The sequence below is a fragment of the Anabrus simplex genome, chromosome 3 (assembly GCF_040414725.1).
Source record: "Anabrus simplex isolate iqAnaSimp1 chromosome 3, ASM4041472v1, whole genome shotgun sequence".
Taxonomy (NCBI): Eukaryota; Metazoa; Arthropoda; class Insecta; order Orthoptera; family Tettigoniidae; genus Anabrus; species Anabrus simplex.
The window spans coordinates 462,142,406-462,163,876 of NC_090267.1; the positions used below are offsets into that span (position 1 = coordinate 462,142,406).

General features: G+C 38.1%; 1 protein-coding gene across 8 annotated transcripts in view; it reads right to left on the minus strand.

The window, feature by feature from the left end:
* Nucleotides 1–17,612: 17,612 nt before the first annotated feature.
* The window catches only part of LOC136866515 (nudC domain-containing protein 2), a 34,423-nt gene continuing 30,564 nt past the window's right edge, over nucleotides 17,613–21,471 (minus strand). For all 8 annotated transcript variants that reach the window (XM_067143557.2, XM_067143561.2, XM_067143560.2 and 5 more), the window contains one exon: nucleotides 17,613–19,410. In XM_067143557.2, coding sequence (XP_066999658.1) covers nucleotides 19,294–19,410 — 117 coding nt within the window. In that variant the 3' untranslated portion in view covers nucleotides 17,613–19,293. The remainder of the gene's footprint in view (nucleotides 19,411–21,471) is intronic.

Genomic DNA, 21,471 nt, shown 5'->3' on the forward strand with positions numbered 1-21,471 from the left:
GCTGCCATTGTTATTGTTGAGAATGTGACCAGCACCAATGTCGCGCGTAGGCAAGTGTGCGGGATTTCTGGCGATACGAATGACATACTTCCGTGCATTATTGACCTTATTATAGAGGTGAACAATTGGACGGTCAATCTCATTCCTATCGTTTATTTCAAATGTGTTTAAATTTTTATTCATATGCCAGGAGAATCTACTGTAATATAAGAACGTTCTCCGAAGAAAAAGTTGGCTGTTGAAAACGAACCCAGGAAAAATTAAAAAGATCGGTTTATGATCAGAATAAGTACATCGAAAATATACAGCCTGTTTCCAGTCATTCGACAGGGTCAGGAATGGAATGAATAAAGCCCCATCTAGCGGCGACAGTAGGAATTGTGCCGGCTGCCGAAGCACTCCTCTGGGGCATTGATCGATGAATGACAAATGAAATGAAATATTGGACAGTGTTGCTGGAATGAATGATGACAGGGAAAAGCGAAGTATCCGGAGAAAAACCTGTCCCGCCTCCGTTTTGTCCAGCATGAATGTCACATGGAGTGACCGGGATTTGAACCACGGAACCCAGCTGTGAGAGGCCGGCGCGCTGCCGCCTGAGCAACGGAGGCTCCTTATAAGTACATTATGAACAGCAAAATCAATTGGCCTCACCTCCTTTTAAACCCCACCGCCGTTAAGTTTATTTACCCCCCCCAAAAAAAAATTAAAAGAAGGAGTGTTTCTTTATGTTTCAAGGAGATTCCAAACCCCAATGTTCACGTCTATTACCTTGAGTTTTGAGATATAAGTATCCCCATAAAAATAATTCGCTTTTCTTACTTCCTTTCACACTTCTCACCCCCCCCCCCCCTTAAGTGAATTTTCCGGCAAAAAATACTTGTTTCTTTAATAGTAAAGGATCTTCTAAATAGCAATTATCACGACTCTAACTTCTTCAGTTTTTGATTTATGTGTCCTCATGAAAGGAATTCAACTCCTTTCCACTCCCGCCCCCCAAGATGGTTTCCCCCACAAAACGCGTATTTCTTTGTTTTTAAAGGAGATCAAAATACCAATTTCCACGTCCGTAACAACTTAAGTTTTTATTAGATGTATGTATTCTCATACAATTAAGTCAATTAATTTTAGAATTCTTCCCGCTCCCCTTTCATTGGATTTTCCGAGAATACGCGTTTCTTTATTTTTAAAGGAGATCCCATATACAAATTTTTAGTTCTGTAATATATTCAGTTTCTGAGATATATGTATCCTCATTAAAGGCATTCAACCCACTATTCACCCTTTTACACCCCTCCTATTGGGATTTACAGAAAACGAAAAAATACTTATTCCTTTACTTTTAAAGGAGATTCTAAATACCAATTTTTACATATGTAAACTTTTAAAGTTTTAAGATATAGACACAATCATTTTAAAAATTCACCCCCCTTTTCACCCCCCATTATCCGGATTTTTCAAAAACGAAAATATACGTGTTTCCTTATTTTTAAAGTGGATCCCCAATACCAATTTTCAGGTCTGTAATATCTTCAGGTTCTGAAATATAAGTAGCCTCGTTAAAGGCATTCAACCTCTTTTTTACCCTTTTCCACCCTTCCTATCGGGATTTTCCGAAAACAAAAAAAAACGTGTTTCTTTATTTTTAAAGGAGATTCTAAATACCATATTTTACATCTATAAACTTTAAAAGTTTTGAGATATAGATACAATCATTTTAAAAATTCACCCCCCTTTTCACCCCCATTATTTGGATTTTCCAAAAACAAAAAATACGTGTTTCTTTATTTTTAAAAGAGATCAAAGGTACCAATTTTCAGGTCTGTAATATCTTCAGTTTCTGAGATATAAGTATCCTCATTAAAGGCATTCAATCCATTTTCACCCCTTTTCACCCCTCCTATTGGGATTTTCCGAAAACAAAAAAATACGTGTTTCTTTATTTTTAATGAAGATTCTAAATACCTATTTTTACATCTGTAAACTTTAAAAGTTTTGAGATATAGATGCACTGTTTTTAAAAATTAACCCCCCTTTTCACTCTCCCATTAATTGGATTTTTCAAAAACAAAAAAATACGTGTTTCTTTATTTTTAAAAGAGATCAAAAGTACCAATTTTCAGGTCTGTAATATCTTCAGTTTCTGAGATATAAGTACCGGTATTCTGATTAAAGGCATCCAACCCCCTTTTTTACCGTTTTCACCCCTCCTATTGGGATTTTCTGAAAACAAAAAAATACGTATTTCCTTATTTTTAAAGAAGATTCTAAATACCAATTTTTACATCTGTAAACTTTCAAAGTTTTGAGATATAGATACACTCATTTTAAAATTCCAACCCCCTTTTCACCCCCTTAGCGAAGGAATATCCAAAAATCCTTTCTTAGCGAGCACCTACATCTTAATACGAATCTATGCCCAGAATTTTATTTCTTTATGTCCAGTAGTTTTGGCTCGGCGATGATGAATCAGTCAGTCAGTCAGTCAGTCAGGACAAGCTATTTTATATATATAGATTTAGCGTGTGATGAATAAAATATTATGTACAATATGTACAACAACCATCTCAAATTCACAACTAAAGTTCCATGTCAAAATTTGAAAGCCAGAGAAGAGTTTCGCATGAAACACAGTGTAGGCTACAATCGTGATCACAAGAATTCCGGACGGAAAAGGAAACAGGTAACGTTTGGGCGAAGATTTTGGCCAACCCTGAGGATGACGGAGAAGTAACCAAGACGTAACACGTGTTCGTCTTCCAGGTGGTGTGGCTTGCGACGTTGCGCATACGGAGACCACTCCCAACTCCATTTTTTTCGGGAACCGATTGAGATGTTTCTATGGTTAAACATTCAGGCTATACTAGCTTTTCCTAACCAAGAAAACAATTAACTGTAATTGAATTGCGATGAAGTGTGCACGATGTAATCCCACCCCAATATACACTTAATTGTTTGATCAGAGCTGACGATAACTTAATAGGTACGGTTTTCCAAACGCCCTTGCATCTCTGATAATCATAATTATTTAATGCCAGGTTATTTTTACTTTAGTTTTTGAGGGTTACAATTATTATTATTATTATTATTAGTAGTAGTAGTAGTATTTAACAGGGCCTATATTGACGAAAATAAGGGTAATTCTTTCTTACAGGGGTTGAGCGCGATGCCATTTGATAATGAAGTCATAGTCGAGACCGCTATCATTTCAGCCAGACCTCGCACACAAGAATTACAAAGAAACTGGAGAATTTGACCCTCAATGAGTTGATATACATATGACGTCTGTTGCCTTGAAGGAGGCGTGTGGTTCCTCCCTTCATTGCCGAGCCAGTGGGACATGTGGGCAGGCGGGGAAGCAAGTACCTTCCCCTCCGCGTGTGTTTCGTTCATGCTAGATATCCTCGTACTTCCGTTTTCTCCACTTCCCCTCACTCTTGAGATGTGTGCATGTGTTAACGCGTCTGTTGGATGTGACCCATGAGAGAGAGAGAGTGTGTGTGTGTGTGTGTGTGTGTGTGTGTGTGTAAGGGTTGTACTGATTTCTTGCCTAAAATTAGTATTTTTGGCCACGAGGTACTAAAGATTTCGAGTGTACGTCCTAGAGCCTCTGTAAGCAAGTAAAGGACACTCAAATGCAATGTGGTCCATTACCTGCTCCTCGTCTCCGGAATACCATTCCGGAGGAGAGTCTTCCATCTCCATCTGAACAAGGTGGCTCCACATCTACCTAGCTCTGTCTAGCGTCCTACACTGCCGTCTGGGAAGGAGAAATCCATCTGAGTACTCGCAGCGATTATTACTCGTGTCAAGGGTTTGACAGCGGCATAGGTCCTACCCTTCCGAGGGCTCGGTTCAGACTGAATACTTTTGCCCTCCACTCTTGTGAGCGCGCTGTTGTACATCACGTCACTCACCCATAGCCCACGTGACGAATACGGCAGCTCCTATTGGTAGAAACATCTTCCGATTGCTATTGGTCGATTTGAGTTTGACACCTTGGACCACGTGGGACGACCACGTTTTTGACGTTTGTGACATTTTGCTTCACTTTGATTTGGATGCGTATATCTGTTATCTTCGTTTGCGTGTTTGAAGAAAAAGTACAAGATATTTAAGGTAAGCATCCTTAAGTAAGTTAATAAGTTGATGATTGATAGTTGCTTCTGTTCCCAAAAATGTATTTTTATTATTTTTGACTGTCACCTTTTTATTACCTTTTTGCATGGTGGTTGATATGATAGTTACATAAGCCTACTTGAAACAGACACCTTAAAATTCAGTTGATGTAATATTATATTATGTCTGATAAGCCACTATCGTTTTGATAGTATTGATATTAGCAGTAAAAATATAAGCTGATTACAGTGTCCTTAATTATTTTCTTCTATTTCTTTTCATGCCTCAGACCATGCACGAAAAGTGTGAGATCTGTGGAATGTACACAGATAGCGAAGAAGGCCAGCAACAGGGAATCTTATTTCATCATTTCCCTGTTGCTAGACCTAACATTTGCAGAGAGTGGTTGGACGTTGTGGGGGTCGAACGGTTGCGGCAGCTTCCCCCGAAGCAGCTGAGGAACCGCACTGTGTGTTCGAGGCACTTTCGTCACTCCAGCTATCCAGGACCCCTATCAAAGATGCTGTCCCGGAAAGAAGTAAGTAGTTGTTATTATTGTTGTTCACAGTACCGGTACTGTGACCTATCACATTTTCCTGTGATTCATTTCAATTGCACTCCAGAGGTAATGATCATAAATTCATCAGTGCCAGATGAGGGGGAACCTCGCTTCTCATAATGAAATTTACTATAATGCCTGTCATACCTGAGCTTGCCTTACCTGTAAGTTGAAATGTGTACATTTCTTTGAGGCAGAGTGTAGCTGAAATACCTAACATTTATTATTAACAAAATAGTGCACACATGTGCAAATGTTATTCCTTGTTATAATCCATCAATGGCTTTACGTCGCCTGTATTGTGAAGGCGAGGTATTTAAATGAGCTCACTATCCTAACTGCCTCTTTATCCGAAAACCATTTGTACCGTTTTGTCCAGGTTAATTTTAAGTTTGTTGTCTTCAGAATATTTTTCAAGGCTGGCCATAGTTGCTTGAAGATAATCTTTGTTGTTAGAACCTATATTTAGGTCATCAGCGTATAAGTACAATTTGGTTGCGTTATGAATTATTTCTGTAACGTCTGCTGTGGTGATACTGAATAGAAGCGGACTGGTAGATCACCCTGTAATACTCCACTCCACTGTTTAATAGTATCTGAAGTTGTTTTGCCATCATGAATTCCTACTTTATTTTGTGACAAGACATTGTTTAGTATTTACCTGCTTGTTACCATCATGTCTCCCGGTTCTGTGTACATAATCTGTTGCACTAGAATTCATACAATGGTGCCTTTCACAAAAACTAAGTCAGTGGTACTGTACTGTTTAGGGTTATATATATCTTTTCCATTGAGTTGTTGATTACTTTGTATCCTTCATCATTTAGTAATTATAGTATAATCATTGTCTTTTGATATGGTGTATTAACTCTACAACTTAGGTCACCTCCCAGAACTACAGGCTCTTTATTTTTCACTATTTTTATGGCTTTCATTATGTGCTGAACTGCAGTGTCCACTCTTCATTTAGAGGATGGTTTGAGGTCAGGAGTTCTGGTCAGTGATCTACGTTGACTTGGTGTCTGCACAGGTGACCCTGGGGGTGCTTGGAGTGACCGGGTTGGCTAAGCAGAGGTGAACCAGGCCCATGGGGGGAGGGGATGGGGAATTTCTAACATTTGAATGTACCATTTTGAATTTATTTCCAACATCCTCTCAGCATGTAGGGGATCTTTTCTGGACTCAGTGAATATAAAATGTGCAAGTACAGTTAGGTTTTCTTCCTTAAGTTCAACTGAACATGAATGGAGCAAAAACAGTTGTATGACATCTCTCATTACAGTTACTGTTAATGTATTCAAGTGCTTAATATTTAGGTGGACAATATCATGCTCAATGTAATTTTATTGCTGTTTTGCCTACTGTAAGAACCAATACATGTTTATGAATGAATGACATTATGAGATTTGAAAATCAATACCCTGCATTCACTGTAGTAGAGGAAAAAATGGTACCATTCTTATTGTTTTTTCTTGTGCATGTAGGTGTGCCTGAACACGAGTCTGGTCCTCGGCCAAGGCATTCAGCTGCTATGACTGCTGCCCCCACCACCTGCACTCCTACTGCCTCTGCTACTGCTGCTGCTACTACTACTACTACTACTACTACTACTACTATTACTATCACCGGTGCTGTTGCTGCCACCACCATCTCCACGCCTGCTGCTACTACGAATAAACTTTTAATGAGTCATCGCTCGTCTGTGCTGACAGTGATATATAACCCTTAGAAAGAAATCTTCCCTTCCTGAGTGGATGTCGTTCATTGTAAAGAGTTGTTATTATGAAGAACTATTGAGGTAATTTCTTATTCTCTTCAGCCTGTGTGGACTGTAATTGTTGTTTCACTAATTGGTATTTATGTGCTCAGTGTTCTCCCTAGGACCTTTCTAATGGGTGCACCACCCTGCCGGTTTTAGAGACCGCTTGACTAAACCTAGATATATGCTAATTACATAATATTATTAATAGGTACACATTTGAGTCATTGGGTGCTCCAAATTCACCTATAAATACTGTAAATCTGCCAATTTAAATGATAAATCATTACCATAATTGCATCAGTTACATCGGAGATAAAATGTTTAGCTTGACCACTATGTAGTCGCGAGCAGGGGTCTGGATTAGCGTGGAATCGCATGCGAGCCCTCTATTCCGTATGACATCACAAACCTGTATGGCAGTCCACATGTCCACAGCAACCGAGTGGGAGGCCTAAGTCCAGTGTTACATGATTTGGAAGGAGCAATAGAACACTAGACGTTCAACGTACTCTGTTATAACTTGTTCATGATAATAACATTCAAATAGTTCAATTGTGCAGTTAATATTTACCTGTCTGATATTATTGTTAACGCCCTGAGGGGAACGAATTGAAATTTATATTCATATTGAAGTTTTACGTAGTATTCCCCGCCCGGCTACTCATTCTTGCCACCCGCCTGACAAACATTTCTGGGGAGAACACTGGTGCTAATGTTATTAATGTTAATTTTACATTCAAATTAAGCAATTTCAGTTTATGAATGCTAATGATTGTTTAGCAATATATTTAATTTTGTATTACAAAACACCCAACAAGTAGGCTGTGCAGTGTGGTCATGTATCTATGAAACTGCGCTTGGGTAGTGGTGGGTTCGAACCCCACTGTCAGCTATCTTGAAGATGGTTTCCCTTCTTTGCAATAGGCAGGCAGATACTAAGGCCATACCGTAATTAAGGCCACAGTTGCATCCTTCTGAGGCCCATTCCATCGTTGCCATGAATCGGTGTATGAGCCTCATAGGCAAAAAAATGAGATCATTATGAAGCCCAGAACATCATTATAATTGTTCATAAAGGTGGAAAAATGTTAAGTTCATGTTCAGTGTTGTAATTCAAAATATGCCATACATCTGCATGTTTCAGACCCCCATTTGTCTTAATTGCATTCATAATGACTTTTATAAATTCCTGCCCTACAGTTGTTATATAATCAAACACTTTATTTAAACTTCATGGGACATGTATTCTTATCATTAATATTAGTATTACTATTAATATTATTATAGGGAGATAAAGTACAGCATGAAACATATCTGCTAAATGGGAAGTGAAAAACTGTAATGTGGAGTTATTTTCAAGAGCAATGAACCTTTCAAACATGTGGTTTACTGAACTCATAGTCTGTTCCTTTATATTAGATCATCATTTGTATGATAATATTCAAATACTGAAGTGGAAGTGTCGTGCGACATTGTGTGAATGATTTGTGTAAAGAAGTCATAGTTTTGGTTAAGCATCCATTTCTACCAAAGGAGGTTTCACTGAAAATCTTGTATTTTGGAGAACATTTCTCATCAGAACACAGGAAATATATTATGCTCTCTCCTCTCTTATTTGCAGTTTGTATGCACATCCTCCTATACAAAAGTATGTACTGGTATGTATGCAATGTCCAAGTAACTAAATTAATATTTGTGAATTTTGTGATGTTGGTAACCCATTCACTTGATGTGATGGTAACAGTTCTACAAACTTTCCTTATCATAGTACTAGGCAAGTTGGCCGTGCGGTTAGGAGCGCACAGCTGTGAGCTCGCATCCAGGAGATAGTGGGTTCGCACCCCACTGTCGGCAGCCCTGAAAATGGTTTTCTGTGGTTTCCAATGTTCACACCAGGCAAATGCTGGGGCTGTACCTTAATTAAGGCCACAGCTGCTTCCTTCCCATTCCTAGGCCTTTCCTGTCCCATCGTCGCCATAAGACCTATCTGTGTCAGTGCAACGTAAAGAAACTAGCCTTATCATAATTGTCCCCCTGTGGGTAGGGGGTGGGCAACCACGCAGCCCTTAATTGAATTTTGGCATTGTTTCTGCTTACTTGTGCCAGGCTCCCCACTTGGTTGGCCGGGTGGAGTGCATGCTGTCAGACCACAGATCAGCCTACTCTGCAACCACCAACATAGATTTCCGCCTTCGATATACAGTAGGTACAAATGGCACTGTCTGAAGTGAGTTTCCACTGTCTTCAACAGGCATTTCGTCTAGATCACAGCAAAGGCCCTTGCACACCATAATGTTGTGGAAGTAGCAGCATATTGTTCATAATACTGTACTAAATTAGCATACAATTCCTTGGACATAGCTCTTAATAGGCGGAGCTATGTTGTGCCTTGGCATGGTAATGTTTTGTGCTGGATCAGCTGCCATATTATTGTACGTAGATCCTGATGCTACATATTTCTGTCCATTTATTGGAACTCCTCTCCTGCGGATGGACTGAAAGGAAGCATTATTTGTACCTCCTGCATGTTGTAAGAGGGAACAATCACAGAATCTGTAAGCGCTCTCTTGTGTTTTAAACCCGCAAACATATTCATGATTCCATCTTTTTCCATGTAGCAGAAAAATTTAGATATATCCTACTCTCACATAAAATAGAACATTTTTAAGTATTGTAAATAGTGCAGATCAATGAATACACGGGATGCATACAATTTTGTAGCTTGACATTGTTTATCATCTAAATGCAGATGACTGATTGAATGATATGTTGTGTTTTGGTGCAGTATGTAGGAACAGAGTATGTGCTATCATGTCTTGGTTTCTTCAAACACTACTCTGCCAGAGATTTGCCATCCTCTAGTAGATGCAAAAGAAGTACAAATCTCAATATTTCTCAGTGTGTGGCCCTAGGTGCCTCTTTTGACAGACTGAAAGATGTATCATATAGTAAGTTCCTTGGGAAAATACAAATGGTGTTGCTGAAAACTTTTGCAATGTCAGTGCAACGTTAGACTGCAATAAGAGAGAAAAGTATTATGTTGTAACTTGTCAGTTCCAGTCTTTCTTTCCTAAATGAATGATTTTGTATTTGTGTTGTATTGCATAGTTTTCTGGCTGATGAATATTAATTGATAATTAACACTGCTGAATGTAATGTCATGAGATTATGATATACTATGATCACTAAAACTTTTGAGCAAATTTCTACACAATTTTATACCTGTAACACTGTGGATAGTAGGTAGAATATAGCTCCATAAACCAAAAGATCATGTTTCATTTCAATTTATCTTTGAATCCTACAAACTCCCTCCTTATCATATGAGTTTCCTTTCATCATTGTGGTTCCTGTGTATGTTTTTTTTTTCTTAAATTGTATTTATATTTTATTTCCTGCATCTTGATACTATTGACTGTTACGGTTGGCTTAAGTAGTGTTAAAGAGGACTGATGTATGAGGGGATGTTAGTGTCTATTTCTGTCATAGGTCTTAATCTGAGATAGGGATTGCCAATCCCACTCACCTTCTGGTCACTTCCTTCCTCCCTTTGTGAGTTAGCTTCCATTTTCCTCAGCAGAAACAAACAAAAGCAGCACAGGCAAGGCCAGTCACTCCCATCCTTCATGGCTTTGTGAATTAGTAAAAGTAAAATATAACTCCATAAATGAAATAATTATAATAAGCAGCACAAGCTGGTAAGCTTCTTTTCTCCAGCAAAAAATTATTATTAATAATAATAATAATAATAAAGCACAGGCCAACCTCCAGGTGTATTGTTGTTCAGAATGCAGTATTTCAGAAAAAGGTAACAAAGAAGGAAAGAAAAAAAGGAAATTAAAGAAAAAATATGAGGAAAAAAAAGAACAAAAATATATTTAATATAATATTTAAGAGAAGGTGGGGGGGGGGGAAGAGAACCTGGGGACCCTCCGCGCGCTAAACGATTTAAATCGCCCACCCGGTAATTTTAGTTCAGCCCTGTGCTCACTAGAGGCGCTATTGTGCAATCCCTGGCGATCTTTGCGCAGCCGTTGCGTACAGAAGTGAAAAATAACGTTGAGAGTCATCTCTTACTCATTCTCTTTGACTCGTGTAATGATGGGGTAATGAGGATTGCTGCTGCCATTGTTCTTTCCATGCGTTCCTATACGTTGAAAGAGCCTTATACTGTACAATATAAATTAAATGCGTACTGAATTTTGCATTTCGAGAAGAGGAAGTAGGCCCACATTGTCTGGCTCCTTGGCTGAATGGTGAGGGTAAGTTTCTGGTCTTCAGTTCAGATTGCCCCGGGTTCAAGTCCCAGCCGGATGTGAATTTTAACTAAGTATAGTTAATTACTCTGGCTCGGGGACAGAGTGTTTGTGGTCGTCTTATACAGTTGTTGGCATGTACTCTCTAGAGTGAAAATACACAGACGGCTTTTTGCAGCCGAAATGGACTGCACATGTTGTCAACTTGCAGTCGCACCATGCAAGGACAGATAGTAAAGAGGGCAGTGATGAACCTGACATAAGTAAGTTGAAGCAATGCTAGATCCAGCTAAAGGCCCCGCCTCACTCTCTCAGGTTGACAGTACCTCGGGGTCACCCCTTTTAGTAGCCTCTTACGACAGGATGGGAATACCGTGAGTGTATTCTATGCCTTCATCCACACGAAGTTTTAAAGAGTTTTAAAATGCCCCCCTCTGTGGTGAAGTGGTTAGTGTGATCAGCTGCCACCCCCGGAGGCCCAGGTTCGATTCCCGGCTCTGCCACGAAATTTGAAAAGTGGAACAAGGGCTGGAACAGGGACCACACCCATCCCCGGAGGTCAAGTGAGTAGACGGGGGTTCGATTCCCACCTCAGCCATCCTCAAAGTGGTCTTCAGTGGTTTCCCACTTCTCCTCCAGGCAAATGCCAGGCTGGTAGGTACTTAAGGCCACGGACGCTTCCTTGTCCATCCCTTCCAATCTTCCTATCACCCCCCTCCCACAAGGGCCCTGTTCAGCATAGTAGGCGAGGCCACCTGGGCGATGTACTTGTGCTCTTTCCCAGTTGTATCCCCCGACCCAAAATCCCACGCTCCAGGACACTGCCCTTGATGCGGTAGATGTGGGATCCCTCGCTGAGTCCGAGGGAAAAACCAACCCTCGATGGTAAACGGATTAAGAAAGAAAATAATAATACGTACATGAATAGTTTGCTGACGAGACTTAGTGTTCACAGTCACTTTGTCTTCTGCTAAGGTCCAGAACAAATCTGCTACTTTCATTGACGTATCTGTCTCATCCTTGGCTTTGACAATATGAAGGTGGCTGAAGTGTGAACGATGCCAGTAATGCCATTCCTACTGCCACCAGTGAGAAAATGTCGCTCGTAGGGTTGCGAGCATTTCAGTGGGATCGGCAGACTGATATGTAATAGTAACTTCTATTGATGATAATACCGAGCAGGATGACGATAAATTATTTCTTATGGCAATGAATGCCGAATTTTAAAAATCAGATGAATATACTGTAAATCGGATGCTAAATCTGGCGTAATAAACAAGGTTTTATCATTTTATAATCGCCAACACTGCAACACTGTACCCTCAACCAAATTGCTCTGGTTATGTTTACATTGTCTCCTAATAATCATTATCTTACATCCTCCTGACCCATCACTGGTGTGAATTCTCGGGCATCTGTACAAAGCAACGTATCTCAGGATACTACATAGTGATATTTTTTAGAATACATTGGAGTGAAAAGTTCACAACCTGGAATATAAACATCTGTTTAGTGACATTTACTTGAAATGTGGTAAGGTGTTTGTAAGCATACACGTATAAGTACGATACTTTTCATTTTACAATTTGCTTTACGTTGCTCCGACACAGACTGGTCTTTCGGCGACGATGGGTTACGAAAGGGCTAGGAGTGGCCAAGAATCGACTGAGACCTTAATTAAGATAAGCATTTGCCTGGTGAGAAACAGGAAACCTCGGAAAAAATCTTCAGGGCTGTCAACAGTGGAGTTTAAACCCACGACCTCCCGAATGCTCCCGAATGCAAGAACAGCTCCGTGATACAAACCACGCAGTCACTCTCTCGGATATGGTACATTTATGTAAGTACTTACCTCAGTGTACCTACTTACTTCAGCAGGAATACTTCTCCTCAACACTGATCATGACAATGAATTTCCTGTTTTAAAATGTTATCTAGTTCATCAAAAGAGAAAACAGACATTCTAAAATCATTGCTGAATTTGTCACCATACTTTCTCAGTTCCCCAAATAAACTGTAAAAATGTCCACCTATGTTCTATTTTGTAATACTGGATGTACCCAGAACTACCGAATTCTCCTATGCTTCCTTCTGCTAACAATGCCTCTTCGAAATCATTTGTGCAGTAAAAAAGCACTAGTATTCGCAATACAAACATTTACTTATTATAAAGTTGCGGTCATGAGAAATGCAAGCTGCAATCGTGAAAACTGCAAAATGAAGTTGGGAAGCAGTCAAAATGCAAACTGATAGCTTCTTGCAGTTTATTTCGACTGCAAAATGACGTTCATCCAATCCTAGCCTACGGCATGGACTTTAGAGGCTTCCTGTCTAAAACGGCTAGAGGATTTTGAAATGTGGGTCCATGGACGAATGCTCCTTATCTCATGGACCCTAAAATATTAAAATACTCAATTATTACAAAGATCAAGAACTTATAAGCAATCAAATGTCAGAAATTGGAATACTTTGCTCACATTATGCGAGGAAACAAACTTATATTACAAAGGAAGATAGAAGATCATCATGGAGTTAAACGTAGAAGGAAATGGTGGCCAAAAGGCATCGAGGAATGGACGAACATCCATAATACCCAGCAGCTTCTTCATGTGGCACAAGACAGAAATGCGTATCCTGTAGTGATCACCTATGTCTGGAGTACCAGACGTGGCACATGAAGAAGAAGAAGACCTTCCTTTCACTTCCAGTAGCATGTAAAGCAATACAATTCATATCAAAAGAGCCAAGCTCTATAGTACTGTCTTAATAAGTGAGTAGGCTACTTGGCCTCCACGGTATGCACTAGTCGTGCATCTTGGTAGGTGTACTATTTACCAACTGATGAGCCCAACTTAGCAGACTGGGGTAAAACGCTGGCAACCAGGAATGAGTTAGCTGGAGAATTTGTAATGTCTAATATTTGTGTTAAGTCATGTAAAGGTGAAAAAGCAAGTTCCCAATGCTTCAAAACAGGGACGCACTAGCTAAGGGAGACAACCCTAAAAGAAAACACTGGCACTCCAGGATTGCTGGGGATTGGCAATGGGCTGACAACCCAATCTGTAAAAAACTCATGTGACAAAATCTGAAGAAGAAATAGCCAGCCTGACCTCTTTACGATGACCTTGCAAATATTTAAAGGACTTGAGAATTGGTTTGTGGAATGTTTTAACTCTTTACCAAGCTGAAACCTAAGAAAGTTGCTCGATGAGTATCGATTAGATGTTACTTCTATTCAAGAAGTGAGATGGACTGGTGAAGGAGTTATACAGAGAAAGAATCAGATGGTATTTTATAGCTGCCACACGAAGGAACACATATTTGGTACTGGTTTTATCGTCAATAAGCAGATAAAACATCTTATCATGGATTTTTGGGCAGATTCGCATATACCGTGCAGGCTTAGAATTACAGGGAAGTTCTTCAATTACAGTCTTATCTGTGTACATGCTCCAACTGAAGGGAAGAGCGACAAAGATAATTTTACAATGAATCAGATTAAATTTATAACGAGTGCCCAAGAGTAGACTGTAAAATAATCTTTGGGGATTTGAATGCGAAGATAGGAAAAGAAGATGAATACAGACCTTGTACTGAAAAATACAGCTTGCATGATATTTCTAATGATAATCCCAAAAAGGTTTTGGGAACTGGAAAGGAAAGTAGTGGATTTTATTACGAATAATGTACTGATTACGTTGCCGAAAACAGAACGTTTCTATCACATCAGGGAAAAAAGTTATAACGGTTTATGTTTTTCGCTGCATGGCAATCTCGCCCCATCTGCATCTACATGCATACGTACTTGCATAAGCTTATTTGACTAGAAGTGCTGACTTTATGTGAAGCGGAAATTGCAGCTGTGTTTATAGAACTTATTAGAGTGTGATGTTAGACTTCTATTAGCTACTATCCAGGTTGAAACCGTGGTGGTAGGTTCTGCATCTTTAACACAGTGTGAAATTTTAAACTTTGCTGTGTTGTTGATGTGCTTAAACAATGAAGAAGCAGAGATGTGTATGTAACAACTCTCCAGATTGTTTTTATTACATCTGTGGAGAATTCAGAACTAGTAAACAAAGGAAACCAATTACCAGACTGTTGAAAACTGCATATCACCTGTATTTCAGCTGTTCGCTCGGTGACCAAGATAAACGTTTCGCACCACATAAGTAAGTTACATAAGTTACGTAAGTTATGTAAAACTAACTCAGTGGCTAAAAGGGGAGAAACAGCACATGCCATTTGGAGTTCCAATGATATGGTGTGAACAAGAAAATCATACCAATGACTTATTTCTAAATAAACAGGGTTTTCGTCAAAAAATAAACAGAAAATCTCATGTCCCGATTTGCGTTCAGCCATCAGACCAATACCTCATGGGAATGTCTTACCAATACCAGCAGCTCCTTCAAATTGACAAGAACGCTCAGAAACAGAGGACAACGAATCAGACAACGGTGTAATAGCATCAACATCTAGCGAGTCATCTTACAGTGCTATGGAAGAAAGATATCCACATTTTCCTTCACAAAACGAACTTAATGACTTAGTGCGCAACTTATATCTGTCAAAGCAAGATGCTGAGAAGTCCTGGTTTCAAGACTTCAGGAGTGAAATTTACTGGGAAAAGACACGAGAGTTACCTTTTACCGAAATAGGAATCAAAACCTATTACCATATTTTAGGCAAGATGGTTCACTCTGTGTTTGTTGTGATCTGACTGGCTTGATGTCAAAGCTTAACACTGTGTACAATACTGAAGATTGGCGTTTATTTATAGATTCTTCCAAAATTAGTTTGAAGGCTGTACTACTTCACAACGGTAATGAATTACCATCTGTTTCTGTGTCCCATGCAGTTAGTATGAAAGAAACACACAAAAGTATGTCACTGATTCTAGGAACATAACTGGCGTATTTGTGGTGATTTAAAAGTTATCAGACTTCTCCTAGGATTACAGAGCAGATTCTGTTGTTTCCTGTGACTGTGGGATAGTCAAACTACTGAACAACAATACGTAGTCAAACAGTGGCCCAAGAGAGAAGAATTCGAACCAGGGAAGCAGAATATAAAACAGAAGTCATAGGTGAACCCTTTAAATGTGTATCTTTTTCGTCCTCAGATAAGACAATTGCTGAAGACTTCACAATTTGATGCTAAGCTGAATCGTGCTGAACTTGCTGTGTGGTTGACATAAAAAAAAATGTGGTGAATGGGTTTCTAGGCAACAAAAAAGTACAAAATAGTGATAAACTTATCAAGGATCTTTTAAATAACTACAGAAAGTATGTAGGATGTCACTGAAAATGCATTTTCTACATTCACACTTACACTTCTTCCCTGAGAATTTGTGTGCAGGTAGCGATGAGCAAGGGGAACGATTTCACCAAGATATACTACAAATGGAACGCAGATATCAAGGTAGATTGGATCCCTCCATGATGAGCTACTATTGTCGTTTTTTTTAGCAGGAAGATCCATCTTTGCATAAAAGAAAATCCCAAAGCTTCCCAACTGCTTCAGGAACCAGAGCCTAAAGGCAATTTTTTGTCAGGTTATTAGAATAAAACAGTTTTTTCATCTTAAACCTTCTATAGAATTAAGATTTATTTAATTAGTTTTGTCTTATGGATGATTATGTTGATTTTATTCTTAAATAGCTTATGTAGAGCACGACACTGAAGATGTTGGGGAACTTTTAAGTATTTATAAATATAGTTATATTATTTATACAATGAAAATGTAAATTTTGCATGTAATGATAGATGAATAAGAACTTCAAATTTCGGAATTTTGTTCAAATCCTGTGAGGTACATCCAACCAAATCCGTGATGTAATAAAATTAGGAAATTCACAAGACCTACCTCATTAATGAGCCATTATTTTAGAATATGCAAGTTATAGAGATCTGAGATTTTTACAGGATGTGTAATCATTATTTCTGAGCGTGCCTCTTTGTTTCGATGATACAAATTGAGTAAAATAAAAACCTATATAATTTGTAATGAACCTCTAAAATTTTAAAAATATCTTGACATTTATAGTAAGTTAATAACAAAAGAATAGATAGATAAACGTCTTTATTGGCGTAGTTAAGGCCATTGGGCCTTCTCTTACACTAAACCAACTAAAGAACTGAGGGTGATGAAAAAAAAAAAAAAAGAGGACAGATTCGAAATCAGCATGGCCAAATTACTATAAATGAGGCACTTTCAAGTCAGTCCCTTAAAAATTTTTGAAATTCGTTGAGTTATGTAATGGAATCAGGCTTGTATATTTTGCATCCTCAAGAAATATGGTAGTGGGAAGTATAACTTTTAATCACAAGGACATACATAAAATGGCATGAAAATCTCCAAATGGAAGTACTTTTAACCAAATTGACCACCTTCTAATAGATGCAAGACACTTCTCTAACATGATGGTTGTTAGAAGTTATAGCAGGGCCTATATTGCATCTGACCACTAACTTGTGGTAGCAACCATTAGAAATCGAATATCTAATGCGAAAAAGGTACACTGGCGTAAGTCATAGGCGCCAGAGTTCTACGATGAGAAGATACAAAAATTGGTGGAACGCTATGACAAATGTTTAAACAAACGCGGTAACTATGTAGAAAAAATAGCTTAATGCGTTATTATTACTTTTGTTCCTATTGACAAGTGGACCATACTTAAATACAGCCTTCGTAAATTTATGCCACTGTCCTCTCTTCTCTTACCCAATCCTTCTTCATTAACACTTGTTCCTTTTAGACCCGATATCATTTACTGGAGGTTACAAGCCCTAGGGAGGCATTCACATTCTCACTTCATGGCCTTCCCTTTTCTTAAGCTGATAACCTCATTCATAAAAGGGAGTTAGGCTCTTCCTCTTAATATTACAACGGGTTGATAATCTAATTGTTCTTCCTCTTGAAACAACAATCATTACCATCAAAATAATACCTTTAATTAAAGCTAATTTTTGGTACTCTTTACAATATATTTACAATAATATTTCAAGATATCTTCCACACAAATTTCCATGACAGGTTCCACATCAATAGCACAAAAAAATAGCACATTTAATTTATTGTATTTGCCCGAGTAATTTCCGCACTTTTTCCCTATCAAGCTGCGTAAATTATGAGGATTTTTACTCTAAGGATGAAGTTACACTGAAACTGCAGATAAAATCAATAAAATTGCCACAATGGCTGTGAAAATACCATTTTGTGAGAATATTGAAAATTTATTTACAGACCAAAGAAACATTAGTAAAAACAACATTTATATATATAAAACAATGTGTGCTGTACGTATTTATGGATTATATACACAGAAAATAACAGCAGCTAAGTTAACAAAATGATATGCTATTAGTTTCTGGTAGGTCTACAGCTTTTTAGCATGACTCAAGTAGATGACCAGGCAAAAAACAAATAGGCCTAGAGTGGTACAGAGACATATTACTCCATCTTTTAAGATTCTGTATTATGAATATCTACCTAAACCAAAAAGTGTAGCTGATGATATTTAGTCAAGCTAAACAAAACTTGTACTGCCTGTAAATTAAATATACCAAAGGTAAAATAAAAAGTATCGATGAGGCTGAACAATTTCCCTGTTTGATTTATTGATTAATTTACTGATACAGACCATGAAGTGGATAGTTTGCACTACACAGTGAATTGGATATTCCCATTTTTCTGAAGCTCTCCATAACCATTTCACACAAAATTAAATTCCAACTTACAATAAAGTTTCATAACACACTGCAAAAATGCAAATTTGTGTCCTCATCCCGAGGTGGTGCAGCTCTTTTCAGCCACACCCCCAATGGAGGTAGGCTGCATGTACCATTTCAACCACATACCAGCCTTCCTGCCATTTTTTAATTTCTGGCAGTACCGGGAATCGAACCCGGGCCGCCGAGGACGGCACCTAATAACACTAACTGTTATGCTATGGAGGCATATCATAACACACAATTACACAAAATGAATTACAGCATGCATCTGCAGTAATTACCAGCAAACCTTTCACAAGCTTACTCTAAAAATGGAACTATTTACCCAAAGCGTTGGCACCAGGATCAGAATGTAGTTTGCTCAAGGTCAGACTACAGCTGCTGCTGCTATCAGAGGCTGACTTCACTGCCTGCAGTGCTGGGGCTAACATGCGGAGTACGGTTTGAGACAGCAAAACTGATGCGGGGAAAATAAAAATCCTAATAATAAAATTACTGATAAAAATTGGAGAAAGTGAAAATTACGCAGGCGAATACGGTACACGATTAACAGTCTACTTCACACAATGACATTGAAAAGTATAAAAATAAAAGCAATGTTCATCAAAATGTAGTCCTGTTGAAAAAAGGACATACAAAAATTCATTTCATATTCAGTGATACTTTTACCTCATAATTATGGAAGAGATAATCAGGATAGAAATCCAATTTAGTCATGCACAATAAATAAAGCCAAAAATTTAAAATGGAGGAGAGATATCGCATGAACTTCTGAGAAAACTTCGATCATATGGTATGGTATGGTATGCAAGATGATATTTCTTAAAATACAACAATCACAATCAACCATATTTTACAGAGTTAAGAATCCTGAGATTCTGTCTTTTCATCATTCTTTTTCAAGGCCTCTGATGACCAGCCTGGCAACTGATCGTAACATTTCTGAAGTTTGGCTCTGCTGAAATCAAAGCCAGGGTTCTGAAAGAAAAAAAAAAGAGAAAGCAATTTAAAATTCTGCAACAAATTCTATTAAAATAAAATCCAATAATCATAATCACGTATAAATAATATAGTAAAATTGGGGTAGCGCACACATGTGCACACGGACGCGTACACACACAGGGGTGGAGAGTGTGTATCTGCTTTTGAAACAATAATGTCTTTCATGGCAATAAGTTTAATGTCACTTTAGATGTTTCAGTATAAAGGAAGTTTATACAAAAATACATCTTTACATTGCTTTTCTTTTAAAGTCCATCCACACAACAATTTTCATACAAAAAATTCCCTGAACTTTTCTTTTTTAGATATTCACATTTTAGTGAAGATGTGTATATTCTACTCAGAATAGTGAGCATAGCATATGAACACAACACTACTCTGTACCCCACATGAAATTTGTTGTTTAAATTGTTGTAATATTGACTTTCTCATTCAATGAATAAACAAGGAATAAAGCAATTCTTCGACCTTATATTTCATAACTTTATTGGATGATTCACTTAAAATTTAACAGAGTTCTTCATATGTAGCTATGTCACATTTAATTAACAAATACCAAGTGAGTGGCTACATGGTTTGGGTCATGTAGCTGCCAGCTTGCATTTGGGAGATACTGAGTTCAAACCCCACTATCAGCAAATATCCCACTGTTACCATAAGACCTGTCTGTGTTGATGCGACTTAAACTAAATAGCAGTAAATAATTAAAAATTGAATCAGTTACAGGAAAATAATCACCACAAAATCCTAATTAAAAAATTTAAAAGTACATTTTTCTAAAATCTATATAAATGAACCTGTTAATCTCATCCTCTAGAAAAGAGGCACACAGCATAAAAGTGAGAGAGAGAGAGAGAGAGAGAGAGAGAGAGAGAGAGAGAGAGAGAGAGAGTTTTTTTTCTTTTTTCAGCAACAGAAACACTGTGGTTATGTCACAAGCCTTGAAGATTAATGAATGGTCAACATTCATTTCAGTATTAAGGGAGTAGTTTTATTCTTTTATTCCCAGGTGGATAGATTCCAAGTGATTTTCAATATAACTTACATTGTAAGAAATTACGGTAGTTATTTCTGTTCTTTTTTACATATGTTGACCATACACAATAAAGAGTTTACCGGTATCTCAAAATACTATTGTACTCTGCGCATTAAATTAAAATTTTCACTATTATATTTTAAGAGGGGTATGCTTTAGAAATATGCCTAATATAATGAGAAAAGAGGATTTTTTTTCACAATTTGTTTCACGTTGCATTGACACAGATAGGTCTTGTGACGACAATGGGATAAGATAGGGCTAGGAGTGGGAAGGAAGTGGCCATGGCCTCAATTAAGGTACAGCTCCAGCATTTGCCTGGTGTGAAAATGGGAAACTATGGAAAACCATCTTCAGGGCTGCTGGCAGTGAGGTTGGAACCCACTGTCTTCCAAATGCAAGCTCACAGCTGCATGATCCTAACCGCATGGCCAACTTGCTTGGTGAAGCAGATGTTTACTGGGATTAATATTATTTGGATCATTTATTTGTTACAGCATTTCATTTATAGTGTTGTTCTACTTGGATAGTAAATATATCTTCACTAGTGATGAAACTTGCTTGCTATTTAGAGGCCAGTTATTATCAATGGAAATCCGATGACAAGTTTTAAATACTATTTTCAGAAACTCAATGAACAGGTAAAGTCACATAACATTACAACACTGTGCAAAATGAAGCATTAAACTTGAAGTATGTAAATACAGTATATTAGGTTTAACTTAGTTTCAATGTCTAGTGATCCTCAAAAGGACCAATATTTCTGAAGAATTATCCATGTGCCTTATGGCATTATGTGCATTCATCCACCTGCACTGAGAAGACAGGATGCTTTGCTACGTGAATATAAGAAAATATTGGATCACCCGGATCTTCCAATTCATGACTACATTCCAGGTGCTATATCTGGCAGGTTAAAATCCCGACATCCAGCAATTAAATCTGCTGTTGAACTTTTCAATACGGGCTTCAATATAAATGATCATTGGGAAGAAAAATGG